At 37.7% G+C, this 21571-nt stretch overlaps 1 protein-coding gene across 1 annotated transcript; it reads left to right on the top strand.

Moving 5' to 3' along the window:
• Positions 1-130: 130 nt before the first annotated feature.
• Positions 131-20079, top strand: LOC109216400 (nicalin-1-like). The gene is made up of 14 exons (XM_019380546.1): positions 131-560; positions 8199-8368; positions 9230-9333; positions 9875-9941; positions 11196-11288; positions 11370-11534; positions 11621-11761; positions 11859-11936; positions 12958-13070; positions 13159-13219; positions 14561-14728; positions 18500-18601; positions 19192-19281; positions 19465-20079. Exons 1-14 carry the CDS (start codon positions 281-283, stop codon positions 19525-19527), a joined length of 1695 nt encoding a protein of 564 aa, XP_019236091.1. The 5' UTR covers positions 131-280; the 3' UTR covers positions 19528-20079.
• The last annotated feature ends 1492 nt before the right edge of the window (positions 20080-21571 follow it).

Genomic DNA, 21571 nt, shown 5'->3' with positions numbered 1-21571 from the left:
TTAAATAAGGAGGTATTTGATATGCAAAATATAATTAATATTGAAATCCTAAATATTATTTTATCCAATATGTAATAGTATGTTTTTAAAGGGTAAAATAAGGAACGTTTCGCTAAGGGCTATAGATTCCTTTTCTTTTACTATTATCTTCATCAACTTCACCTTTCCTAGTGTCCAGACAGACTCCATTACACTACGCTGCCTTCTTTAATATATTTTCAGATCAATCCATCAAAACCCTATCACCCACACACACACAGAGTTCTGCAGCCATTCTTCAATGGCGAATTCTCAGAGAAGGCCGGCGGCCGTATTGGATCCCGTCTACTATCCAGTAGTCGCATTGGTGTTGGTCCTCGTTGCGTGCGTCGACCTGTGCGATGCCATCACAGTCGTCGACGTTTACCGGCTCGTTCAGTACGATCTATCTGGCGTCCCATTCGGATCTCGCCTCGCTACTCTCAATCACCACGCCGGTTCTTCGCTCTTCGCTTCTGCCGATCTTTCTCGCACTGTACTCATGCTTCCCGTTCGTGAGTTGAACCTCGATATCGTTAAAGGTTCGCGCTTTTATATACTGCTTGAAATCTGCATTTTCAGTACAAGTAGCTTTGACGATGAATTTAGTGTTTTGAAATTGCCTTTACTTACCTTAGCTCAGCTAAGAAGCTCGCTTATTATTGTCATGACTTTTTTATAGCAATTGATGCATCTATTTGATGAAGCAATAAGTTGAAGATGAATTTAGTGTTCGGAAGTTGCGTTTACTAGCCATAGTTCAGCTAAGAAGCCCGTCTTCATCAAAAAAAAAAAAGTTCAGCTAAGAAGCCCGTTAGTTATTGTTATGATTTTTTTAATAGCAATTGATGCATTTATTTGATGAAGTAATAAGTTTCATTAAATGGCATTAAGAAGGTGGAAAAGGTAGAAAAGAGAATTTGTGTTAGCTCCAATTCATCAAAAGAAACTATGCTAAGATTAGTCCGGAAAACAATCAGTGCTATTTACAGGGTTAGGGTGCTCTAGCAAATAGATTAAGTACACATCTAGATTTTGAGGAGTGGTTTGGAGTTGAGATTCTGTCAGAACTGCTGTGGTTCCTTTCGTCCAAACAAGCCAAAAAATACTACAGGGATCATAAATCATATCTTCTTTATCACCTCCGAAATTGAACGACTTTGCTCTCCGTTAAACTTTAGTTGGATAGCGGATAGCCCTCTATGAAGCCTCGCTAACTCAAGACAATCTTAGCAGAAGAAGCATCCCCGCAGTCAACAGTTACTACATGTGTCAACATGCCTTAGAGACTGACGGACATCTTTTTTTACATTGTACAGCAGTTGCATATGTATGGAACATGTTCATCTCAGCTTTTGGTCTTAACTGGGTTATGCCTGAGAGTGTTAAAGATGCCCTGGTTAGCTGGAGTTCATGGAGGGTTGGGAAATTAATCAGGACAGTTTGGAGGATGATCCCTGGTTGTATTTCCTAGTGTGTCTGGACAGAACGAAACACTAGATGCTTTGAAGGCATTACTACTCCAAACTACATTCTTAAGGCTAGATGTTTAAGAAGTCCTTGCAGTTGGAGTAATCTTTTCCCTGAAGATTTTTTGGACTTTGTATCTCCTTAACTTTAGACTAGACCTTTTGTAATAGAGCTAACACTGTCTTTTTTCTATGCTTTTGCTCTGTAAATTCTGAATTTTGCATCTTCTTGATCCCTTCTATGAAATCCATTAACTTACCAAAAAAAAGTAAAAAGGGTATGAATGGACCAATAGTATAGCGGAGGGCAAAACTGAGCATATTCGAATAGTATAAGGGCAAATTTGGATCTTTTCCCTTAACAAATAAAGAAAAAACAAGGCAAAAGCTAGATACATTGACTATTTTGAGGAATGTGTTTGGTTTATTTTATACAACTATTTGCTTGTAGACACTTAAACAACTTGGACTTAGAGAATTTTTATTTTAAGAATGACAGTGAAAATTATCAGTAGGTTGACAATGCTGTGAAAACACTCATTTCCATGGATTGAACGAAATCTATGTTAAGCTATAAAAGAGTAACGAGAGAGAAAAGGAGAAGGAGATATTTTTATTCTACAGTCTGAAAGAAGAAAATTTTTTCTACGTCCTTCCAGAAGAGTCCAAAATATTTGCTAGATACAAGTGGGCTTATCCGCTAATTATGAAAGGGTGAACAAATGGGCCTCACTAAATAAGTGGGTTGATACAAATAAATACAACCAAATGGGCTTCTTCTTATGTGGGATGTGCCTCAGCATCAGTAACATTATTGTGGCCCAGCTTTAGCTTCTTAACTCCAACACCCCCCTTCAAGGTGGAGGGTGACTGAGCCCACAACTTGAGCAGTAGGGAATGACGAACAAGGCCAGTCAAAGGCTTAGTAAAGATATCAGCAAGTTGAGAAGCAGTAGGAACATGGTGCAATGAAAGGCCAGTCAAACCCTCATAAAGCTTTGTCCTAATGAAATGGCAGTCTAGCTCAATGTGCTTAGTCCTCTCATGAAAGACAGGATTCTTGGCAATGTGAATGACTGCTTGATTATCACAGAAAACAGGTACAACAGCAGGAACAAGAACACCAAAGTCAGAAAGCAGTCTAACCAGCCAAGTGAGCTCACCTACAACCTTACTAATGGCTCTATATTCAGCCTCAGGCCTCAGCAGAAGAAAGAGACATAACAGGTTGCTTCTTAGCCTTCCAACCAATAAGAGAACCTCCTAAGAGAATACGGAACCCAGTAACTAATCTCCTGGTGTCTGGGCAAACATCCTAGTCACTATCACAATAAGCAGAAAGAGAGAGATCAAGGGAGCTGCTGATGAATACCCCAACTTCAGAAGAACCTTGAAGATATCTGAGTATATGCAAAGCTGCATGCATGTGAGAGGAAGTAGGCTTCTGAAGATATTGACTAAGATGTTGTACAGCAAAAGCCAGGTCTGGTCTGGTGTGGGTGAGAAAGTTGAGCTTACCCACCAGACTCCTATATGTTTCAGGAGAAGGAAGAGGATCTCCCATATCTGCCTTGAGCTTGACAGTCAGGTCTAGAGGACAAGTAACAGGAGTAACATCCTCACAATGGTACTCTTTGAGAAGGTCTTTAATAAATTTTCTCTGATGAAGGAGTAGCCCATCAGAGTGGTAAGCAACTTCAATCCAAAGAAAGTAATTGAGAACCACCAGTACAGTAAGAAGGAATGGAACCACTGGAGAGTCGTCTGCAGTTCACACTTGGGCAAAGACGACTGACTTTGGAAGAAGCCTTTGATCTTAAACGCATTATCCAGAAAACTCTTTAAAGCATTAATTTCTTCCAAATCATTACCAGTGAGAATAATATCATCAACATATACAACCAACAAGACAATGGAAGAACCAGACTTTTTGGAGAAGAGAGAGTAATCATTTAAAGAAGAAGAGTATCCCCTAGAACATAAGGCTTCAGACAGCTTGGCATACCATTGCCTAGAAGCTTGTCTTAAACCATATAAGGACTTTTGAAGAAGGCAAACCAATGGAGAAGAAGATGAAGCAGACCCAGATAAAGGGGTGGCTGACAACCCAGGGGGCAACCTCATATAGACCTCTTCATCCAAATCACCATGCAAAAAAATATTGTTGACATCAAGTTGAAAAAGAGGCCAATTTTGTTTTACAGCTACATCAACAAGGCACTTAACAGTTGAAAACTTGACAACAGGGCAGAAGGTTTCAGTGAAGTCCACACCCTCAACTTGGGTGTCACCCCTAACCACCAACCTAGTCTTATATCTTTCCACAGTCCCATCAGCCTTATACTTGATCTTATCCCATTTGCAACCAATGGATTTCTTACCAGGTGGTAGCTGGACTATGGACCAAGTATGATTGGCTTCTAAAGCCTCGAACTCCTTCCTCATGGCTTCCTGCCATGCAGGAATAGAGGCAGCCTGCTGATATGAGGCAGGCTCAACCTCAGCAGTGTTAACTAAACTATGAAGACAAGCAGAAGAAGAACTGGGGCCAGACAGAGATGGAGGAAGGTTACAAACATATTGTCGTAGATGAGCAGGAGGAACATGAGTCCTGCTGGACCTCCTGGGAGCAGGTGGTGTGGGTAAAGAAGGAGATTGGTGGCGTGGAGAAGAAGGAGATTGGTGAAGAAGGAGACTGCTGAAGTGAAGAAGAAGGAGATGGTGAAGGGGAAGTAGAAGGTGAAGGTACAGAAGTTGGAGGAGTATCATGCAAGGAATTGTCAGTAGGGAAACTCCAATTAGTAGAGGGGTTGAGAGGAGGAGAAGGAGCATTGGGAATCGACACAGAAGAAGCAAAGGGAAAGACATTTTCATGGAAGACTACATCCCTGGATATTAGGGTTAGCTTATTTTTCAAATTGTATAATTTTTAGCCTTTTTTAGCCAATGGATATCCCAGAAAAACACAAGGGTCAGCTCTAGGTTGAAACTTATCCCTATGGCATTTAGGGACTGTGGCAAAACAAAGACAACCAAATATTTTAATATGGTCATAAGAAGGAGGTTGTCCAAAAAGTAGTTCAAAAGGTATCTTGTTGTTAAGAAGTTCAGAAGGGAATCTGTTTATAAGATAGGTAGCAGTAAGCACACAATCACCCCAGAATCTAATAGGTAAGTGAGAATGAAAGAGTAGGGCTCTTGATGTTTCTAAAAGATATCTATGCTTTCTTTCAACCACACCATTTTGTTGTGGTGAGTGAGAGCAAGAGTTTGGTGAATTATTCCATTTTCAGCAAAGAAATTGCTGCCACAATTACTAGACCCAAGCTCAAATGCATTATCACTTCTAATGGTTTGTACAACAGATTTGAATTGTGTTTCGATCATGGCAATGAAAGCTTTGATAAGAGGAAAAGCATTGTTCTTGGACCCCATAAGGTGAGTCCAAGTAGCTCTAGTGAAGTCATCAACTATTGTTAGAAAATATTTACACCCATTATGAGTAGGACTTCCATAAGGACCCAGGTACCCACATGTATAAGTTGAAAAGCATGTGTAGTTTTAATAGAACTATGAGGAAAAGGTAGCCTAGGTTGCCTTGCTAATGGACAAACAGTACAAATGAAAGGCTGTTTGGTGGAGAATTTACAAGGTATATGAGAAATTTCTTTCATCCTAACAAAAGGTATATGCCCCAGCCTATTATGCCAGAACATCTCCATTTTATTCAATTTAGAATGGTATGTACAATGAGAACAAGAAACAGAATCAGTAGCTAATGGAGAATGGTATTTACAAGGAATATTTTCAGCAAGTAAAGGGGCACTTATAGAACTAGACTGACATGCTGTTGCATGAGGTTGAAGAGAAGGAGAAGACTGCACAAGCCTATAAAGACCATCATCCAATTTACCAATTTCCAGTGGCCTCTTTAGTGAAGGGGCCTGTATCAAATAGGAAAACTTAGTAAATAGGACAATAAAATCTAACTGGCAAACAAGTTTGGATACAGAGATAAGGTTGTAATGAAAACTAGGAATATAGAGGACATGATGCAATGTAAAGCAAAAGAATTGAATGGAACCAGTACATGTTACCTTGACCTTATAACCATTTGGCAAGGTGACTAAGTATGGTATGATTAAAGGTTTAATGTCAAAGAGAAGGTCTTTATTGGAGGTCATGTGGTCAGTGGCCCCAGAATCTATAATCCAAATGCATTCATCTATTTTAGTTAACGTGCAAGCACCATAAGATACATTTTTCAGACAACTGGGTGGAGAGAAAGTACCAGCAAAGTTGGTAGATGCCATGAGGCTGGACTGAGGTTGTGACTCTGAAATTTGTGTCTGTTGAAGCAACATCATAATCTGTGAATATTGATCCTTGGTTAACCCAGAAATCAAGGAATCTGACTCAGAAGACCCTTCAGCTGGAGAGTGAGAACTCTCAACAATATTCTGAAAACCAGCAGAATTTGGATAACCCTGCACCTCAACATTTGCAGCATGCCTTTTACCCTTAGTAAATTTGAAACCTGGTGGGAATCCATGGAGCTTATAACATTTGTCAACCAAATGTCCAGGCTATTTGCAATACCTACACACTATATTTGACTTGTTGAGATCAAAATTGACTCTTTGATTGAACTGTTTAGGAGGGGTAGGTGTCCCTGAGAAATTGTTAGTGAGATGGGCATTGAAAGAGGCAGAATCAATACGGAATTGGGATGGTGAGGACACTTGTCTTTGTCTCTCATCCTGAAGCAAGATGTTGTAGGTAGTGTTTAGAGATGGAGGAGGTTGCATCATGAGCAGATTACTCCTAACCCCAATATAAGTGTCATTAGCCCCATGAGAAACTGATGCAACTTGTTCTCATCATCTTCTCTTTGGAGCTCGGATTTGGCAGCACATGTGCAAGAACTACCACGAGTTGCACGCATGAAACCCAATTCATCCCACAATTTCTTTAGCTTGTTGAAATAAGATGCTATATCTAAAGACCCTTGACTAGTGGATGCTAACTCTTGCTTTATCTCAAAAACCTTGGTACCATTGACAGTACCATACCTTTTATTAAGCTGAGTCCAAATACTTTGGGCAGTGTTAGAGTACTGAACATTTTAAGCTATGTCTGGTGTAAGGGAGTTGGTCAGCCAAGATATGACCATATTGTTACACCTATCCCATTGCCTAAATTGAGGGGAATTTTCAGGAGGTTTTAGAACTGTTCCATCAATGAAGCCTATCTTATTCCTAGCAGATAGAGAGACAATCATATTTCGTCTCCATCCCCCAAATCCAGTCCCAGAAAAAGGAGTACTAACCAAGGAAACTCCCGAAACATCAGAACACAGCAGAAACAAGGGACTCGAAGGGTCAGGGATGAAATTAGCAGAGGAACTAGCAGGTACAGAATCATCAACAACATTAACCATTTTGAAATTCAACTACTCAGTCAGAAAATTCATAGAATTCAACCACAGCACATGCAGTGAGTAGTCATATATCTTCACCACAATTAGCAGCTAATAGATTCAAACAGCAAAAATGAGCTAGATAAGAGAATACCCTTCGTCTTTGCGACCGAAAGACGGTAACGGCCTTGAACTTGAAAGGAACCAAACCCTAATAATTGGAAAATGAAAAAAAATCGGAGAAATCGACTGACTTCCACGTTAATCTGATGAATCTCAGGTATGACGAACCTCTCAAAGCAGCGATTGCAGAAGAAGACTCAGTGAAGCCAGAAAACCCCAAATTTCTCACCGAACAAGAAAACTCTGATGAAAATAGGCGAGGATAACATCGCAAGGAAGCTGGTGAGGAGTAGGAACGGAATCTCCGCTCTGATACCATGTGAAAACACTGATTTCCATGGATTGAACGAAATCTATGTTAAGCTATGAAAGAGTAACGAGAGAGAAAAGGAGCAGATATTTTCATTCTACAGTCCGAAAGAAGAAAATGTTTTCTACGTCCTTTCAGAAGAGTCCAAAATATTTGCTATATACAAGTGGGCTTATCCGCTAATTACAAAAGAGTGAAAAAATGGGCCTCACTAAATAAGTGGGCTGATACAAATAAATACAACCAAATGGGCTTCTTCTTATGTGGGATGTGCCTCAGCATCAGTAACATTATTGTGGCCCAGCTTCAACTTCTTAACTCCAACAAATGCAGAAAAAATATATCGTTCGAAGAAAGGACAAAGCTGATTTGGGACTGCTACAGTGATTTATGTACCGGCTGGAACATTCTAAGATTCTGGTTTATTCTCAAAAGCTGAATTGCATGGTAAACAAACATTTTCAGTAGTGGGGCCCTCCTTTCATTGTTTGGGACATTGACTTCTAGTGTCAAAAAACATGAATGCTTGACTTTTGCTAATGTAAATTGATTGCCTTCTATTGCACTTTGAGATTTTCTTTCTTTTCTCTGTCTCGGCGTTTGTTTTTAATGTGATAAGTCTGCTAAAATACTTTTGGTATATACATTTTTCAACTGCTTGATTGTTGTTGACTTGATCTGATAGTTCCTTTGTTGGGTTGCCAATTCTGCTAAAGGGCATATTAAATTTTGACAGTTGCAGAAAGAAAAATTAATCCAAAAATTCAATTTAAAAATTCATTGTACAACATAATGGATGCATTCTAGTTCACTCACTTGTCTAATGGGCTTGCTCTTCCTGTTTTCCGTTTTATTGCAGAATATATTGGACAAGGGAAGCTGTTAGGGGGCTTACTGCTTTTACTGCCTCCTAAATTTAGTCCAGAAAAAGTAGATGCTGCAGCTGGTGATGATGGTGATTTTGACCCAGACCTTCTGAGGAATAAAGTGTCTGAGCTGGAGCGGTTGCTTATACATGCTAACATTCCTGTGAGGCAAACACATCCTTGATAATCTTTTTTCTTTGTGCTCTAATTCTTGCTCCTGGTTATGTGTTCAGTGACGTAAATGCATGAGATTTATAATGCACCTTCATCACGTCCTAGAGCTGTCTTTGGCCTTTGTCTAGGCGCCTGTTTGGTTTGGTTTGGTTTACTCTGCTTACTGATTTAATCAATCTCTAAATTAAAATTAATTTTAATCAGTCTTTAATCATGCTAACATCCCTGTGAGGCAAACACATCCTTGATTATCTTTTTTTTTTGTGCTCTAATTTTTGCTCCTGGTTCCTTGATTATATTTTTTCTTTGTGCAGCGTCTACTTTTTCTGGACTAACTAATTTAATCAGTCTTTATATAATTTTTTTTTCATTAGCGGTTTTCTTTTTTTTTTCTTTGGGGGAAATCAATTTTTTTTTGTTACCATTGTATTAAATTAAGAACACCACACTTTAAGAAATAACTCTAAAGTCCATTCCAAACAACCTGAGATAATTAGATGGAGCTATATGCCTACATAAACCTTAAGATGCATTAAAAATTGACGAAATGTTACAGGGCGTAACAGTTGAATTGCGATGGAGGTAGTTTAATACATGTGACCTGTGTCTCCATTTATATGTGATTTTATATAATTAAATTCACTGCATTTTGTGGTAAGTTCTCCCTCAAACATTGGACAATGTTTTTGTTCTGGGGATAATGTTTTTATTGTACATCTTCTCCAGACTTCTCGTTTGGATAGCACTTGTGGTTTAGTTGCATCTTCTTCATGTTGAAAGAATTCAACATTTGTTATTGCATATGACATAAATGTGGTGATTGTTTAACTATATTCAAATTTTCTTGCAGTACCCTGTATATTTTGCTTTTGAGGATGATAATGTCAATGCTGTACTAGCTGAAGTCAAGAGAAATGATGCTAGTGGTCAACCTGCAACTGCTACTACAGGCGGGTAAGTTTATGTCTCACTATTATTTTTGAGATAGAAGTTGCCTCTTTCGCCTGACAACACGTTACTAAAATATGAAATATTGGACTGATGTCCTAAAGATTTGTAGTCTGAATAACTTTTACTATTGTTAGTATGCTTGTAAAATTTCTTAACTATCTGCAGTCGCCATCATAAAATTAAATGCTTCTGTTCATCTTTATTCTTCAGCTAATTCGACATATTTTATTGCTGCCAAAATAAGATTTTATTTGAGCTGAAAAGTTGGATTACTATCTCTAATGCCTTTATGGTATACGTGCTTGTCCACCAAAAGATATAAAAAGAAGAAAACAAAAGAAAGAATATAACTACATCAGAATGTTGAACAACTAGTTGATCGTGCACAGATATTTATTTAGTTTAGTTTGATTTATATTACTTGTAAATGGAACTGAATGAATATCTGATATTTGACATTGTTTCTGTCATTGCGTTTCAATTTGAATTGTCAAACTGGTTTCATTTCCTCGTGTCACTGATTCGGCCGATCACATGTCTACAGGTACAAGCTTGTTGTTGCTGCCTCAGATCCTAAGAGAATTGCATCTCCCACCGTTGCAAATATTCAGGTTCTAGTTCACCTTCTCGTTCTAAATTGGATAAGTTTGACTTACTATGAATGTTTAAGTTGATGTTTTTTCTATTGACATTAACCTTTCTTATTGCCCTAAAAAATGACATTATTGATAGCTAAAATTTATCGCCCCTTTTTGCTATCAATTGTGGTCACTTTCTCTTATATGTTTAGGAACTACTGCTTTGCTTTAACGTTATTAGCTATTGAAAGGGCATTTAAACGTTCATTTTCAAAATTATGGTGGGAAACAAAAAACCCCCTTCTATTCAATATCTCTATGGGGTAAAAACGGAGTTAAGAAAAACTCTTGTTTATTTTTTACACCGGATAGGAGGTGGTTGAGGAGGGATTTTTTTTCCAGAGGGGTTGCGGGTAGCAAATTTTAATTCATAGCCCCTGGTTCACTTGACCTTGGGGATATTGTTAGTGATGACATACTCGCTATCACTGGCTTATCACTCCAGAAGAAGAGAAGAAATGAGCTATGCCTTAATTATAACGATTCTGATCTGGGTGAACGTTCTATCTATTATCTCTTGCTCTCCAAGAACTATGGAAACAATTTGTGATGGCATACTTGCTATATCGGGCTCATTGCTCCAGAAAGGAAGTATGAAGCTATCCCTCAATAATGGGCTTTTGATCCGCACTGGATGTCCTACCTGCTATATGTTGCTACCCAAGCACTACGAATACACATTTTGAAGTCCAAATTATGCCTATAGTAACTACACTGTATATGGATACTGATATATAAACATGGTTCATGTTGATGTCAACTTAGGCAAGAAGGTGGACATGTTCTGCTTGTTTCATTTTGTCATGTAGAGAAGATGTTGTTCTTTCTATGATTGCTAAAGCTAACCGCATTAGTAGTTGGAAATGTTTGTGGTTCTTCATTTTGCATGCCGAAGTTGCTATAAATATTGTAAATCCCTGTGTAGTCGGTAGGTATAAATATTATCATTAAATTGTTCTTTTTTATTAGTTGATTGAAAAATCATTTGAAATATCCCATGAATTCATTTTCTTGTTGTGGTTAACCAAAATTTATTCTATAGTAATTTTTTAATGTTTTTCCTAGTTACCATAGATATATTCTTGAATTATAGGAGAGTTGCTCAAATAAGTTACTATAACAATCTAAAATATGTGCTGGTTAATAAGTTAGGTTAATCAATAAAGTTAATTTGATAACTGGTATTTGTATGTTAAGATGTTTATTATTATTTATGGGTGAATTCAGGGATGGTTACCTGGACTGAAACTTGACGGGGACTCGAGCCAACTCCCTACTATTGCCATAGTTGCTTCATACGACACCTTTGGGGCTGCACCGGTAAATGAGAACTTTCGTTAACTTGTGAACTGCCAGTATACACTATGACATTTATCACTTATTCTATGTTAAAATCTACAGGCATTGTCAGTTGGAAGTGATAGCAATGGAAGTGGTGTCGTGGCACTTCTTGAGATAGCTAGGTTGTTCTCGGTTCTGTATTCAAATCCTAAAACAAGAGGTAGATATAATTTACTTTTCGGATTGACGTCTGGTGGGCCTTATAACTACAACGGAACTCAGAAGGTGCACTACTCTTTCCCAAACATTTTCTATGCATAAGTTGGAGTTATCTTGCTCTGTCTTTCCAATCTGTAGTTTTCTTTCTTCAGTGGCTTCGAAGTTTTGACCAACGTCTACGTGAGAGTATAGACTATGCCATTTGCTTGAATAGTCTTGGGTCCTTGGGCAATGAGTTACATCTTCATGTTTCAAAACCTCCCGAAAACGCGTACATTCAACAAATATTTCAGGTATTGAATGATCTATCAACTGAAAGAGCCTTGGAGCATTTCAATTTTTTGTTACTTCTACTGCAATCCTTTCTAGTCTAAAAATCTTTATTTGTAGGGTTTCTCTAGTGTAGCAGAAGAATCGGGGCTTCAAGTTGGTCTTAAGCACAAGAAAATAAACATCTCCAGTCCTCGAGTAAGCACACATCTTTCTTTTCTGTTGGTCAGGCCTGTTCTATGATGTCATCTATATGCAGACCCTTGACCAGCTTTAGAGCCTCAGAAACTTCTTTTGCAAAAAGGGTATTTGGGGCATTGAATGTTTTCTGATGTGGTGATGGAATTTTCATTTTCATGGTGAAAGAAAAACTTTGTAAATGCCTTTTTGTGTGAGAAAATTGACTACTGCTTAATTCGAGCAATTATTCCCCCTTCCCCTGAATCAGACACATACCTAAATTATGTAAGGCTATTTTTGTGAAAACTTACAGTTTGCCATTTCTATTGGACCAAATTTGCTTAGTATTTTCCTACTTGATCAATTTGACAATTTTTTTGCCATGGTGCGACTCATTAGTGTGTTTTACATAGTGATATGCTGGTTGAGGTTGGGTTTGTGCTTGGTTGCATTTCTGGTGACATTTGTAACAAGAGCCATGATACTCAAAAATGAGATTTTGTCAGTGGCAGAATCTGTCTGGTCACGGTCACAGATTTTAACAATATTGTCTATGGTGTTTGCTGGTCGATTGGGTGTTACTAGTGCAATTTATAGTAAACTGGTAATTTAGTGGCAACGCCAAAAGTATGTGGGTGCTGGATATTCTTTTTCTCCTTCAATCATCTTCGCCTTGGCTGCTAATAATTTGTCATTGTGAAACTCAGATTTCGGCATAGGCAAAATAAACTGCAACATAAAGGAAAAGGGAACCCCAGGAACAGTTTATTCTATGCAGCATTCTTTCTTGGGAAGGAGGAACCTCCTATCTAATCTTATGTTGGGGGTAGGGTTGAGATTTCCCATCTCATTTGTACTATACTACAGGTTCACATTAATAAATGAATAATTGAACAGTATTAACACTGACTGAACAACAAGTTATTGAGCTTTGTTCCGTAGTTGAAGTTCAGTTACTCATGCCATTTTTACTTGTTTTATTTTCTTAGGATGCCATGTGTAATAGTTTTACTGTGCTAAATTTACTAAAATGCTGTAGGTAGCCTGGGAGCATGAACAGTTTTCAAGGCTGAGAGTTACTGCAGCAACAATTTCTGAGCTTTCAACTGCACCTGAATTGCTAGAAAGCACTGGAGGTCTGTCTGATAACAGGTAGTGGCTTTGCTACTGATGCCTCTATGTCCTATTTTCAAACTTCTTTTGATGGCAATTTGCTGAAATCCTTGTTTCCTGTTCCCAGACATTCTGTGAGTGAAGCCTCAATTATTCGAAGTGTCAAGCTTGTTGCTGAAAGTCTAGCAGTAAGGATCTACATCTTTGCCGCCAAACCTGTTCCAAACAAGATGAAATAATAATAGAAGTGTGGTTTCATAAATCATCAAACAAGCAACCTTCAAGTGACATTATCTTACTTTTTGAGAAATAGACAACTGGGACCTAACTGTTTGAACTTGAAAAAGGAAAAGCGGAAGCTTATTTGGCCTTTCACGGGACCTTTAATGCGTGTCACATCTACATCTTTCTCTCTTTGTTAAGATATACGTTGCATTTAATGTTTTGCACATATATTGTTTACATAATCAGCATTAACCTCATAATTTATTCAACATAAACAAGATAATTTAGAGAGCCATGCTTACCTCATCATTCCATGACTCCATTTAATTGACAAAATTGCTCTCATTGAAGGTCTCTTCACGTTTTCCACAATAACGTTTAAGCTTTGGTCGATTGCCGGAAGCAATCTGCTAGCTTATAAGTAATATATCTACTATTTTATTGATGTTGCATCTTTTTTTTTTTTTAAAAGAAAGGTAACAGTATATTCATCAACACAAAATATGTGCTGGAAGCCATAATTACAACAAGACCTAATTACATCTGTCCAAAATACTGTTTAGCTTAATTTGCATCTTTTCCTTAAATAAGTCAGATGAACAATATGAGAATTTTACGTGATTCTGTTGAAGAGTATCTTTAGGATGAGGATAGACCTAACAGTTCCAGAATAGTACAATCATAAAACTATAAGAGTGAAGTTAGGAGTCCCAAAATTTTGATTTGTTCTCTTTCTTATCACATTTGGAGCTATGATGTCCTGGATTGCTTGTAGTTGTTTAGGAGAAGAGGTATGCATCTTATGCATCAGGTTTTCTTGTAGTACTTATTTTAATTCAGGATTATCTTTGTTCTATTTTTAGCCAAATTAATATGGAGTACAAAGTTTCATGTGCTGTGGCAATCTTTCGTCTATTTTTCATGTTCTGGAGAAGCTGTATGCAAGAAGATCAGTTTTGGTGGTAGGATCTCTGTTTAGCATGTTTTCACTCACATTGAACTGATGAATTCAGTATGCTACATACTGTGTTAGTTGATCAACTTGTTCTGGATTCTAGGAGAATCTTCTAGGATTTTTCCCAAAAAGAGTAAATCTTTCTAGACTCTCAAAGCATGTGGACGTACATCATCTTGCAGCCTTGCATGCCTTATTATTTTGTGGTAGACTTTCTGTTGTATCAACTAAAGTATGAACCATTGCTTATTATCTCATGAAGTGAGTAATCTCATGGTTGAGGAATATCCTTGTTACATCCTGTTAAATATATGGTTGTTTTCTGTCTAACAAGTATCTATGTATACAGAGACATATATACGGCCAGGAAGGGAAAAACACAAATATATTTTCCGACAATAGTAGTTTGGCTGTTAATCCTTCCTATGTACGGTCTTGGCTGGACCTTTTGTCCAGGACTGCTCGAGTGGCACCTTTTCTTCCTAAGAATGACCCACTCATCATGGCACTGCAAAAGGTACTACCGTTCTTTGCATGAGATCTTTTAAATCCTGTTAACATATAGACACACCCACATGCACATACATCTTTGTTTATCATGTATCGCTGTCACCAATGCTCATGCTGGTCATTCTACTTTATCGGATGATGTGTCTCGTCTTTTCTGTTTTCCTTTCCTTTATTTGTAGTTTAAATGAGACTAGCATTCCCCCCCCGGCCCCCCGGAAGAAAAAAGAGCTACAAAAAAAAAAGCTCTTGCTTCTCATTTCTGAAAATGCATCAATAATTCGTGTTTCTGGGTGTCAGGATTAGAGTTGAACATGCATTGCTCTTATGCCTCTGTCATGTTGTATAGTGAATATATTCTTTCTTCATAGTTTTCCAATACTACAGAATGAATTTAGAATGCTTTACTGGATGATATCCCAAATTGTTTGAACAGACTCTGATCAACTGGCAATGGGACGTTCTTTTTATACAGTTCCTGTAATGAACTTGAATCACAACACAAAGTAAACGAGGGAAATGATACGTCTAATTCATAAACTCAAAGAGTCAATCATTACAACAACAGAAACTAGAACTAAGAAGGAGATTCAGAGAAGAAAGATAGAGAGAGCCGAGGGAGAACAGAAAGAGATAGTCCAGAGGAAGAAGCCACAAGAACGGAAACGAGAGGGGAACAGAGTTCTCAACAATATGCATAATCTCAAAATCACCGGCCACTACTCTTTTAATAGAATAGTTCTTGGGCTCACTACTCAACCCGGATCCCAAATTAGTCTGACCTTATTGCTTATTCTCGGCCCAATAGCTCTTCTCAGCCCAATAGCTATTTGTGTGTTGATATCCTTATTGGGCTGGGGTTGATTCATAACAATACTCCCTCCCTAAAAAAGAACCTTGTCCTCAATGTTCGAAGACAATGATATCATAGTGGTGACGTTCACTGATGGAGCTTGAAGTAACACTGTGGAACAGTTTACATAGGAAAATGCAATAACCACATCGCCAAAAGTCTCAACAAAGTTACTTGTCCCCACCCATGTTCGTGAGAGTTCATATGTAAAGCCTCCACCACTACTAAGGTATTTGATCTGCTCACTAGTACTACCAGATGTAGCCTTGGAGATTGCCAATGAAGCCTTCTATTTAATATCAAACTCCACATTTGTAACAAGTGAACAAAACCAGCCACAATCACACACTAAATTTGCTCCCCATGGCTTGTTGGGATGTTTAAAATTGTCCAATTATTGTGGTACCCAAATGATGCCAACTGAAAGTTGGTAATTCTGTTATAAAAGAGTCCAACCAACTCAGTTATACAGCAGCTCCTGGCTACTAAAAGCAACTCTCCTGGTGCATTCCACAACCTTGGATACATTGATTTCCTTTGACAGTAGAGGAAAGCTCATCTTGTTTACTACAATTTGAATGGACAACTCAACAAAAATAGATGAATCAGTAACATGGGAATGTCTAATTCTACTTTTCTTCCTTGTCATCTCAACTCTATCTACCCCAACAATAACTTGCTCGTCATCTCTCCTAAACTCAAAAAGCTCATTTCCATTCTCCTCGTCATGGCCCTCCTCATTGAGGTTTGTGCTGGTCAGCTTGACATCTGAGATAGTCTTCTATGAGATCAAGCCGAAGTTTATTTCTGTTGACAAGGCAGTAGGCGAGATTGCTACTCTATAGCTCAAGGTTGGTTTTCTTTTCTTCCCAACGCTATCTTGTGGCTTCATTGTCAACTGGGCCTTTTCACCTCTCGCTATGTTTTTCATAACCGTACTAAGAACAGAGCAGAAATGACTATATAGAACAGCCAACTCCACTTCATTTAATGTATCCACAACCATGTTACCCTCGAGAGCTTCATACTTGACTAGAACATCGTCAAGAACATTACTAAAACTGTGTTCCCACTTTGATATGTGTTTGAAATCTGCCACCAAAATGTCATGTTTTACATCAAAATACTCATCTAAGATTGGACTATATTCTTCCCCTGCAATTAAAGGACCCGTGAATGCAATATAGTTATAGACAACAGAGAACCCATTGGATAAGTAGGAATTCACACACCATGGTTGTCCAAGATCCCACACTCTACTCGTAGAGTTAGAATATGCAAATAAGGAAGACTTGCCAGTACATCCCGGCAAAAGTAGTTCCTCTACGTTCTCAATATGCCTTAGCTTGAGTAAAACTTCACCACTTGCTTCTGTTATAACCTTGGGTACGTATTTTGCTGAAGTATCCTTATCCAAGTATTGCACCTTAATTTCATCATGCAAGGCAAACAATAAAACAAGAAGGTTCAGTCTCCAATTTAATACCATGTCTCTTGGTTCCAACTCTTTGGTTCATAAACTCAAAGAGTCAATCATTACAATAACAGAAACTAGAACTGAAAAGGAGATTCAGAGAAGAAGGATAGAGAGAGCCGAGGGAGAACATAAAGAGATAGTCCAGAGGAAGAAGCCACAAGAACGGAGACGAGAGGGGACCAGAGTTCTCAACCATATGCATAATCTCAAAATCACCGGCCACAACTCTTTTAATAGAATAGTTTTTGGACTCGCTACTCAACCTGGATCCCAGATTAGCTTGACCTTATTGCTTGTTCTCGGCCCAATGGCTCTTCTCAGCCCAATAGCTATTTGTGTGTTGATATCCTTATTGGGCTGGGGTTGATTCATAACATTTCCCTCATACCAAAAATAATTCAAAGATAGATGGTGACATCTTTCACATGACTGACTGGTGTTATAATTTCTAGCAGCTCAAATTTTTTAAAGCAATATTATAATAGCATTTCCTAGTCTTTCAGCCAAGTTAAACTGTATCATATAAATGTCTTTTGTAGATAGATCTTATGCATTTAATTCTCTTCTAGAACGTTTATCAGTTTAAATTGGTTATCATTTGGAAGCAATGGCTGTTTGAGAAAACTGGATGTGTTGGATATTTTATTAGTGTTTAATCTTACGGGAAAAGGAAACTGGACTCTGATTTTTCAGAGAATCAGTTCTCTTGCTGGTAATGATATATGTGGAACCATGTGAGCTCCTCCTTTATCTTCTGAATGTCTCTCCTTTGTAACATGGTCGGAGATGAAGTTTAGGTCACAACTAGGCTTGAAGCACTTGGTTACGGTGACTTTCTGTTGGTACAAATCAGCCCAATAGGACAAGGATGATCTAAGAAAGGCGAGGATGGGCTAACAAACTTGGTTTTGCTTGGTCGCGAACTAGTTGGTCCATTGGTGTTATGCACATGTTTGACCTATTATAGTCCCCCTGGATGTAAGATTTTGACTATTGGTCATTAAGCAGATTTTGGTTCTGGTATATTATTTTTAAAAGCTTTTCTATTTATCCAGAAAAGGAATTCTTTTTTTGAGGGCTTTTCTGTTGGTCCAAACAAGCTTTGGGATAAGGATGTTCTGAAAAAGGTGAGGATGGGCCAACCAAATTGAGCTGGTTTTGCTTGGTTTCAAACTAGTTGGTCTATTGGTTTTATACACATGTATGACCTGTTAAAGTGCTACCTGCCATTTGAGCTTCTGATTATTGGTCATCAAGCAGGTTTTGGTTCTACTACAATATGTTTGAGGGCTTTTATTTGACAAAGAGATACTACTCCGGCACTGACATATTCATTTCATAATCATTTAAGAAAAAATAACTCTGGCATTGGCATATATCAATTTGAGCTCCTTCTGGTAGCCATATCTTTTTCTCTCATTTTGACGACATGTGCTTTCTATCTCTTGCAGGAATTAGCTGATCATACTGCTGAGGTGAATATACAGCACGAGACATTAGATGGAGTGTTTACTTTTTACGATTCAATTAGTGGCAGGTTACATATATATCAGGTGCGTAGACCACTCCCTCTTCTGTCTCCTTGCCACTACCTTCCTAGTAGTCATGTCTATAATGTTTTTTGTATCTAATAGTTAAAAAGGCAAGGAGGTGTCTGCGGAAGTTAGATGAAGGAAATATCTTGATAATTAGATCAATATTTCCACGTAAGCTACCTTTATAGCAATGTCTAATAAACATAGAAAACATTAAAAAAGATGTTCTCAAAATATACTTATTCCATCCCAATAGATTAAATCTGCTTTAACTGCATGGTTTATAAAAGTAAATGTTCAAAAATGTAGTATTATATTTAGTTTGATAGAGAAGTGTGGAAAAGAATGGTTCGGTTGTAAAAGATGAAATTGTTAATGTACAATATATTTCATCATTGATCATTGTTGAATTGTTTAGGTCCAATTGTAATTTTAACAGATAGGTCTATTTTGTTGAGGCCTCACTTGCCTAACGTGGCCTTTCTGTTTCATCTTGCACCTCTATTAATCTAGAGTCATGTTACTTGATTTGCCTTTGAGCTTATTGTGGCAAATCATTTTCTTCATTACCTGTAGAAACCTAACACCCTACTTTCTTCTTATTGTAGGTTGCCAGCGTGACATTCGACTTGCTTTTGCTGTTAGTTCTCGGATCATACTTGATTACACTTTTCAGTTTTCTTGTCATCACCACCAGGGTATGACTCTTAGTTTATTAAATCCCTTATAACTTCCTTCTGGTTTGCTAATTTTGTGTTCTTCCTTGTATTACTGTTGCACAACAATGAAACCCCTTACGAATAAAAGAAACTAAAAGATAGACTGGAAAAATTTAATGGAAAGAAAAGAGAACTGAATGTGACTATGGTATTGCTCAACAGGGTCTTGACGATCTTATCAGTCTGTTCCGCCGTCCTCCATCTCGGAAAGTGAAAACTGCTTGAATCTCGATGCCAGACAACTTCAGCTTCAGGCTCCAGCAAATTCTGAAGCTTGCTTTACGTTTTGTAGGCTCAAGGAAAATTGTCCTTGGATGAGTTGCTCCCTACTGATCTGTAGTTTGTCGTGGTTAGAAAGTTTTCAACGTTCCATGGGAGAAATTACACATTTTTTGCTCCGATAGTGAATTATGTATTTATGAATTTTTGCTGAGTTACGAATGCACTTGTCATAGCCGGCTACCTAGAGGCACAGTTTCGAGCTTCCTTGTATAGACTATTAATTTGTAGACAGTTAACCAAATGAAGCTATGTTCTTGAAAAATAAGATGCTTCAAAATGGCATATCACTGGATGTTATTTTATTTCACAGGCAATTCGTTTGTGGAGATGGTATTAGGTTTTTAGGGAGCGAACACTTCTATTTACTTGGTTATGTCTTTAGTTACGTTTTTAAATATGCCCCTTCACGTGATTCTTCTTTTAATGGGCCAAACATCTAAGACTTTTTGTATATTGGGAGACAAGTGTGACATGAACTTAGGACATTTTTCTCTAGTGCCAATGTTGAAGTGCGTAATTATCTTGTTTAAAAGTTTATATTGTTAATGTGTACGTCTATTTACTGAATTATATTCTTAAAAAAGTGTTTTCCTAAAATATTTTTCATAAGTTACTGTTTTCCTTAGCCTTGGAAAGAACGCAAGTGTTTGGCCTAACGGCAATACCGATTAATTTGTCGGTGTATCCAGATACCAGTTTTTTGGTAGTTCACAAAAATGTTACTGGTACACGTACCATGTTTGGGAAGGTTCTATTGATGAAAAGATAATTCAACCTTCTAAGCAATGTTATTCTTTTTGGAATGGAGAAGGTACCGAAGTAATTGTTTGTTTCGTTTGATAATTGTATAAAGCACTTTGACGTGTAGGATATATATGGAATTGACCTCAAACCCTTCTTCACCAAATTAATCCAGATTTGAGCTATTAAGATCTTATACCCTTGAGGGAAGAAACACTTTCATACAATTATCTTGCATATTAGTTTCTGAACACGTATGACGCAGATGTATTCCATGTTAATCGATGCAAGCTTTTATATTGGGGAATTTTCACGAGCAAACTTCATTTATGGCCATCCGCTAGAAACTAATATCAGCAATTAGCCATAAATTGCAGCATGCATTTTATAGCCCAAAACTAATTAAAAGGCTAGCCCAAGACCACTGCCATCTTCCCCCTCTCTAGGGCAACCTCCTCCGCTTTCTCCGTCATTACCGCTGTCAGAATTCAAATCACACCCTCCGTTCCTCCTCACCCAACACTACAACCACCACCTCCTCAAAGCCCTAAATTCGTTCCCCCTCAGCGATTATACTCTAAAGCAGCATTTTTGAAGTTTGTCATTACATCTGAATTGTTCGATGAAGTTCGTCTGTGGATGTCCGCTTTCTAGTTTTGTGGCAGATTTAATTTGCTTCTAGAAATGTTTTTCGTTTATTAGTCTTAGGTTGATAGCTACCTATTGTTTTGGCGATTATTAGTTTGTACACTTTGGAGCAGTCTTCATTGTCATGCCTCGGAGTTGCTCGACGAAATTCCTTAATGGATTTATTTGAATGTGATGCTTCTGAAATGAGAGTATGCTTCAATATACTAACTCCGTAGTAGTTGGATAATTCTTGCTCTGGCAAATTTTAACCACCAATCTTATCATTAACAGAAGTGGTTAAAATTTATATGTAATTATATTAATTTATAGAACTTAAATTCCTTTTTGGATTGTGGGCAGCATGGGTTGAGAACTCTGCCGTGTTTGTCTGGAGTTTTGTGTTCATGAGATTTAATGGGTCCCTAATTGGCAAACATGGAAGTGTAAGGGAATTGTACAAAATAGATTGTCACTATACAATTTATATACAATAGACTGACACTATACATTTTATATAAAAATAGAGTGTCACTATACAAAATATATACAAAAATAGAATGTCATTATACAAAAAATATACTAAATAGACTGTCATTATACAAAATATGTTACAAAA

The sequence above is a fragment of the Nicotiana attenuata genome, unplaced genomic scaffold (genome assembly GCF_001879085.1).
Source record: "Nicotiana attenuata strain UT unplaced genomic scaffold, NIATTr2, whole genome shotgun sequence".
In the NCBI taxonomy this organism is placed as follows: Eukaryota; Viridiplantae; Streptophyta; class Magnoliopsida; order Solanales; family Solanaceae; genus Nicotiana; species Nicotiana attenuata.
The sequence above is the reverse complement of the archived record's forward strand: the minus strand, read 5'-3'. Positions and strand labels throughout refer to the sequence as shown.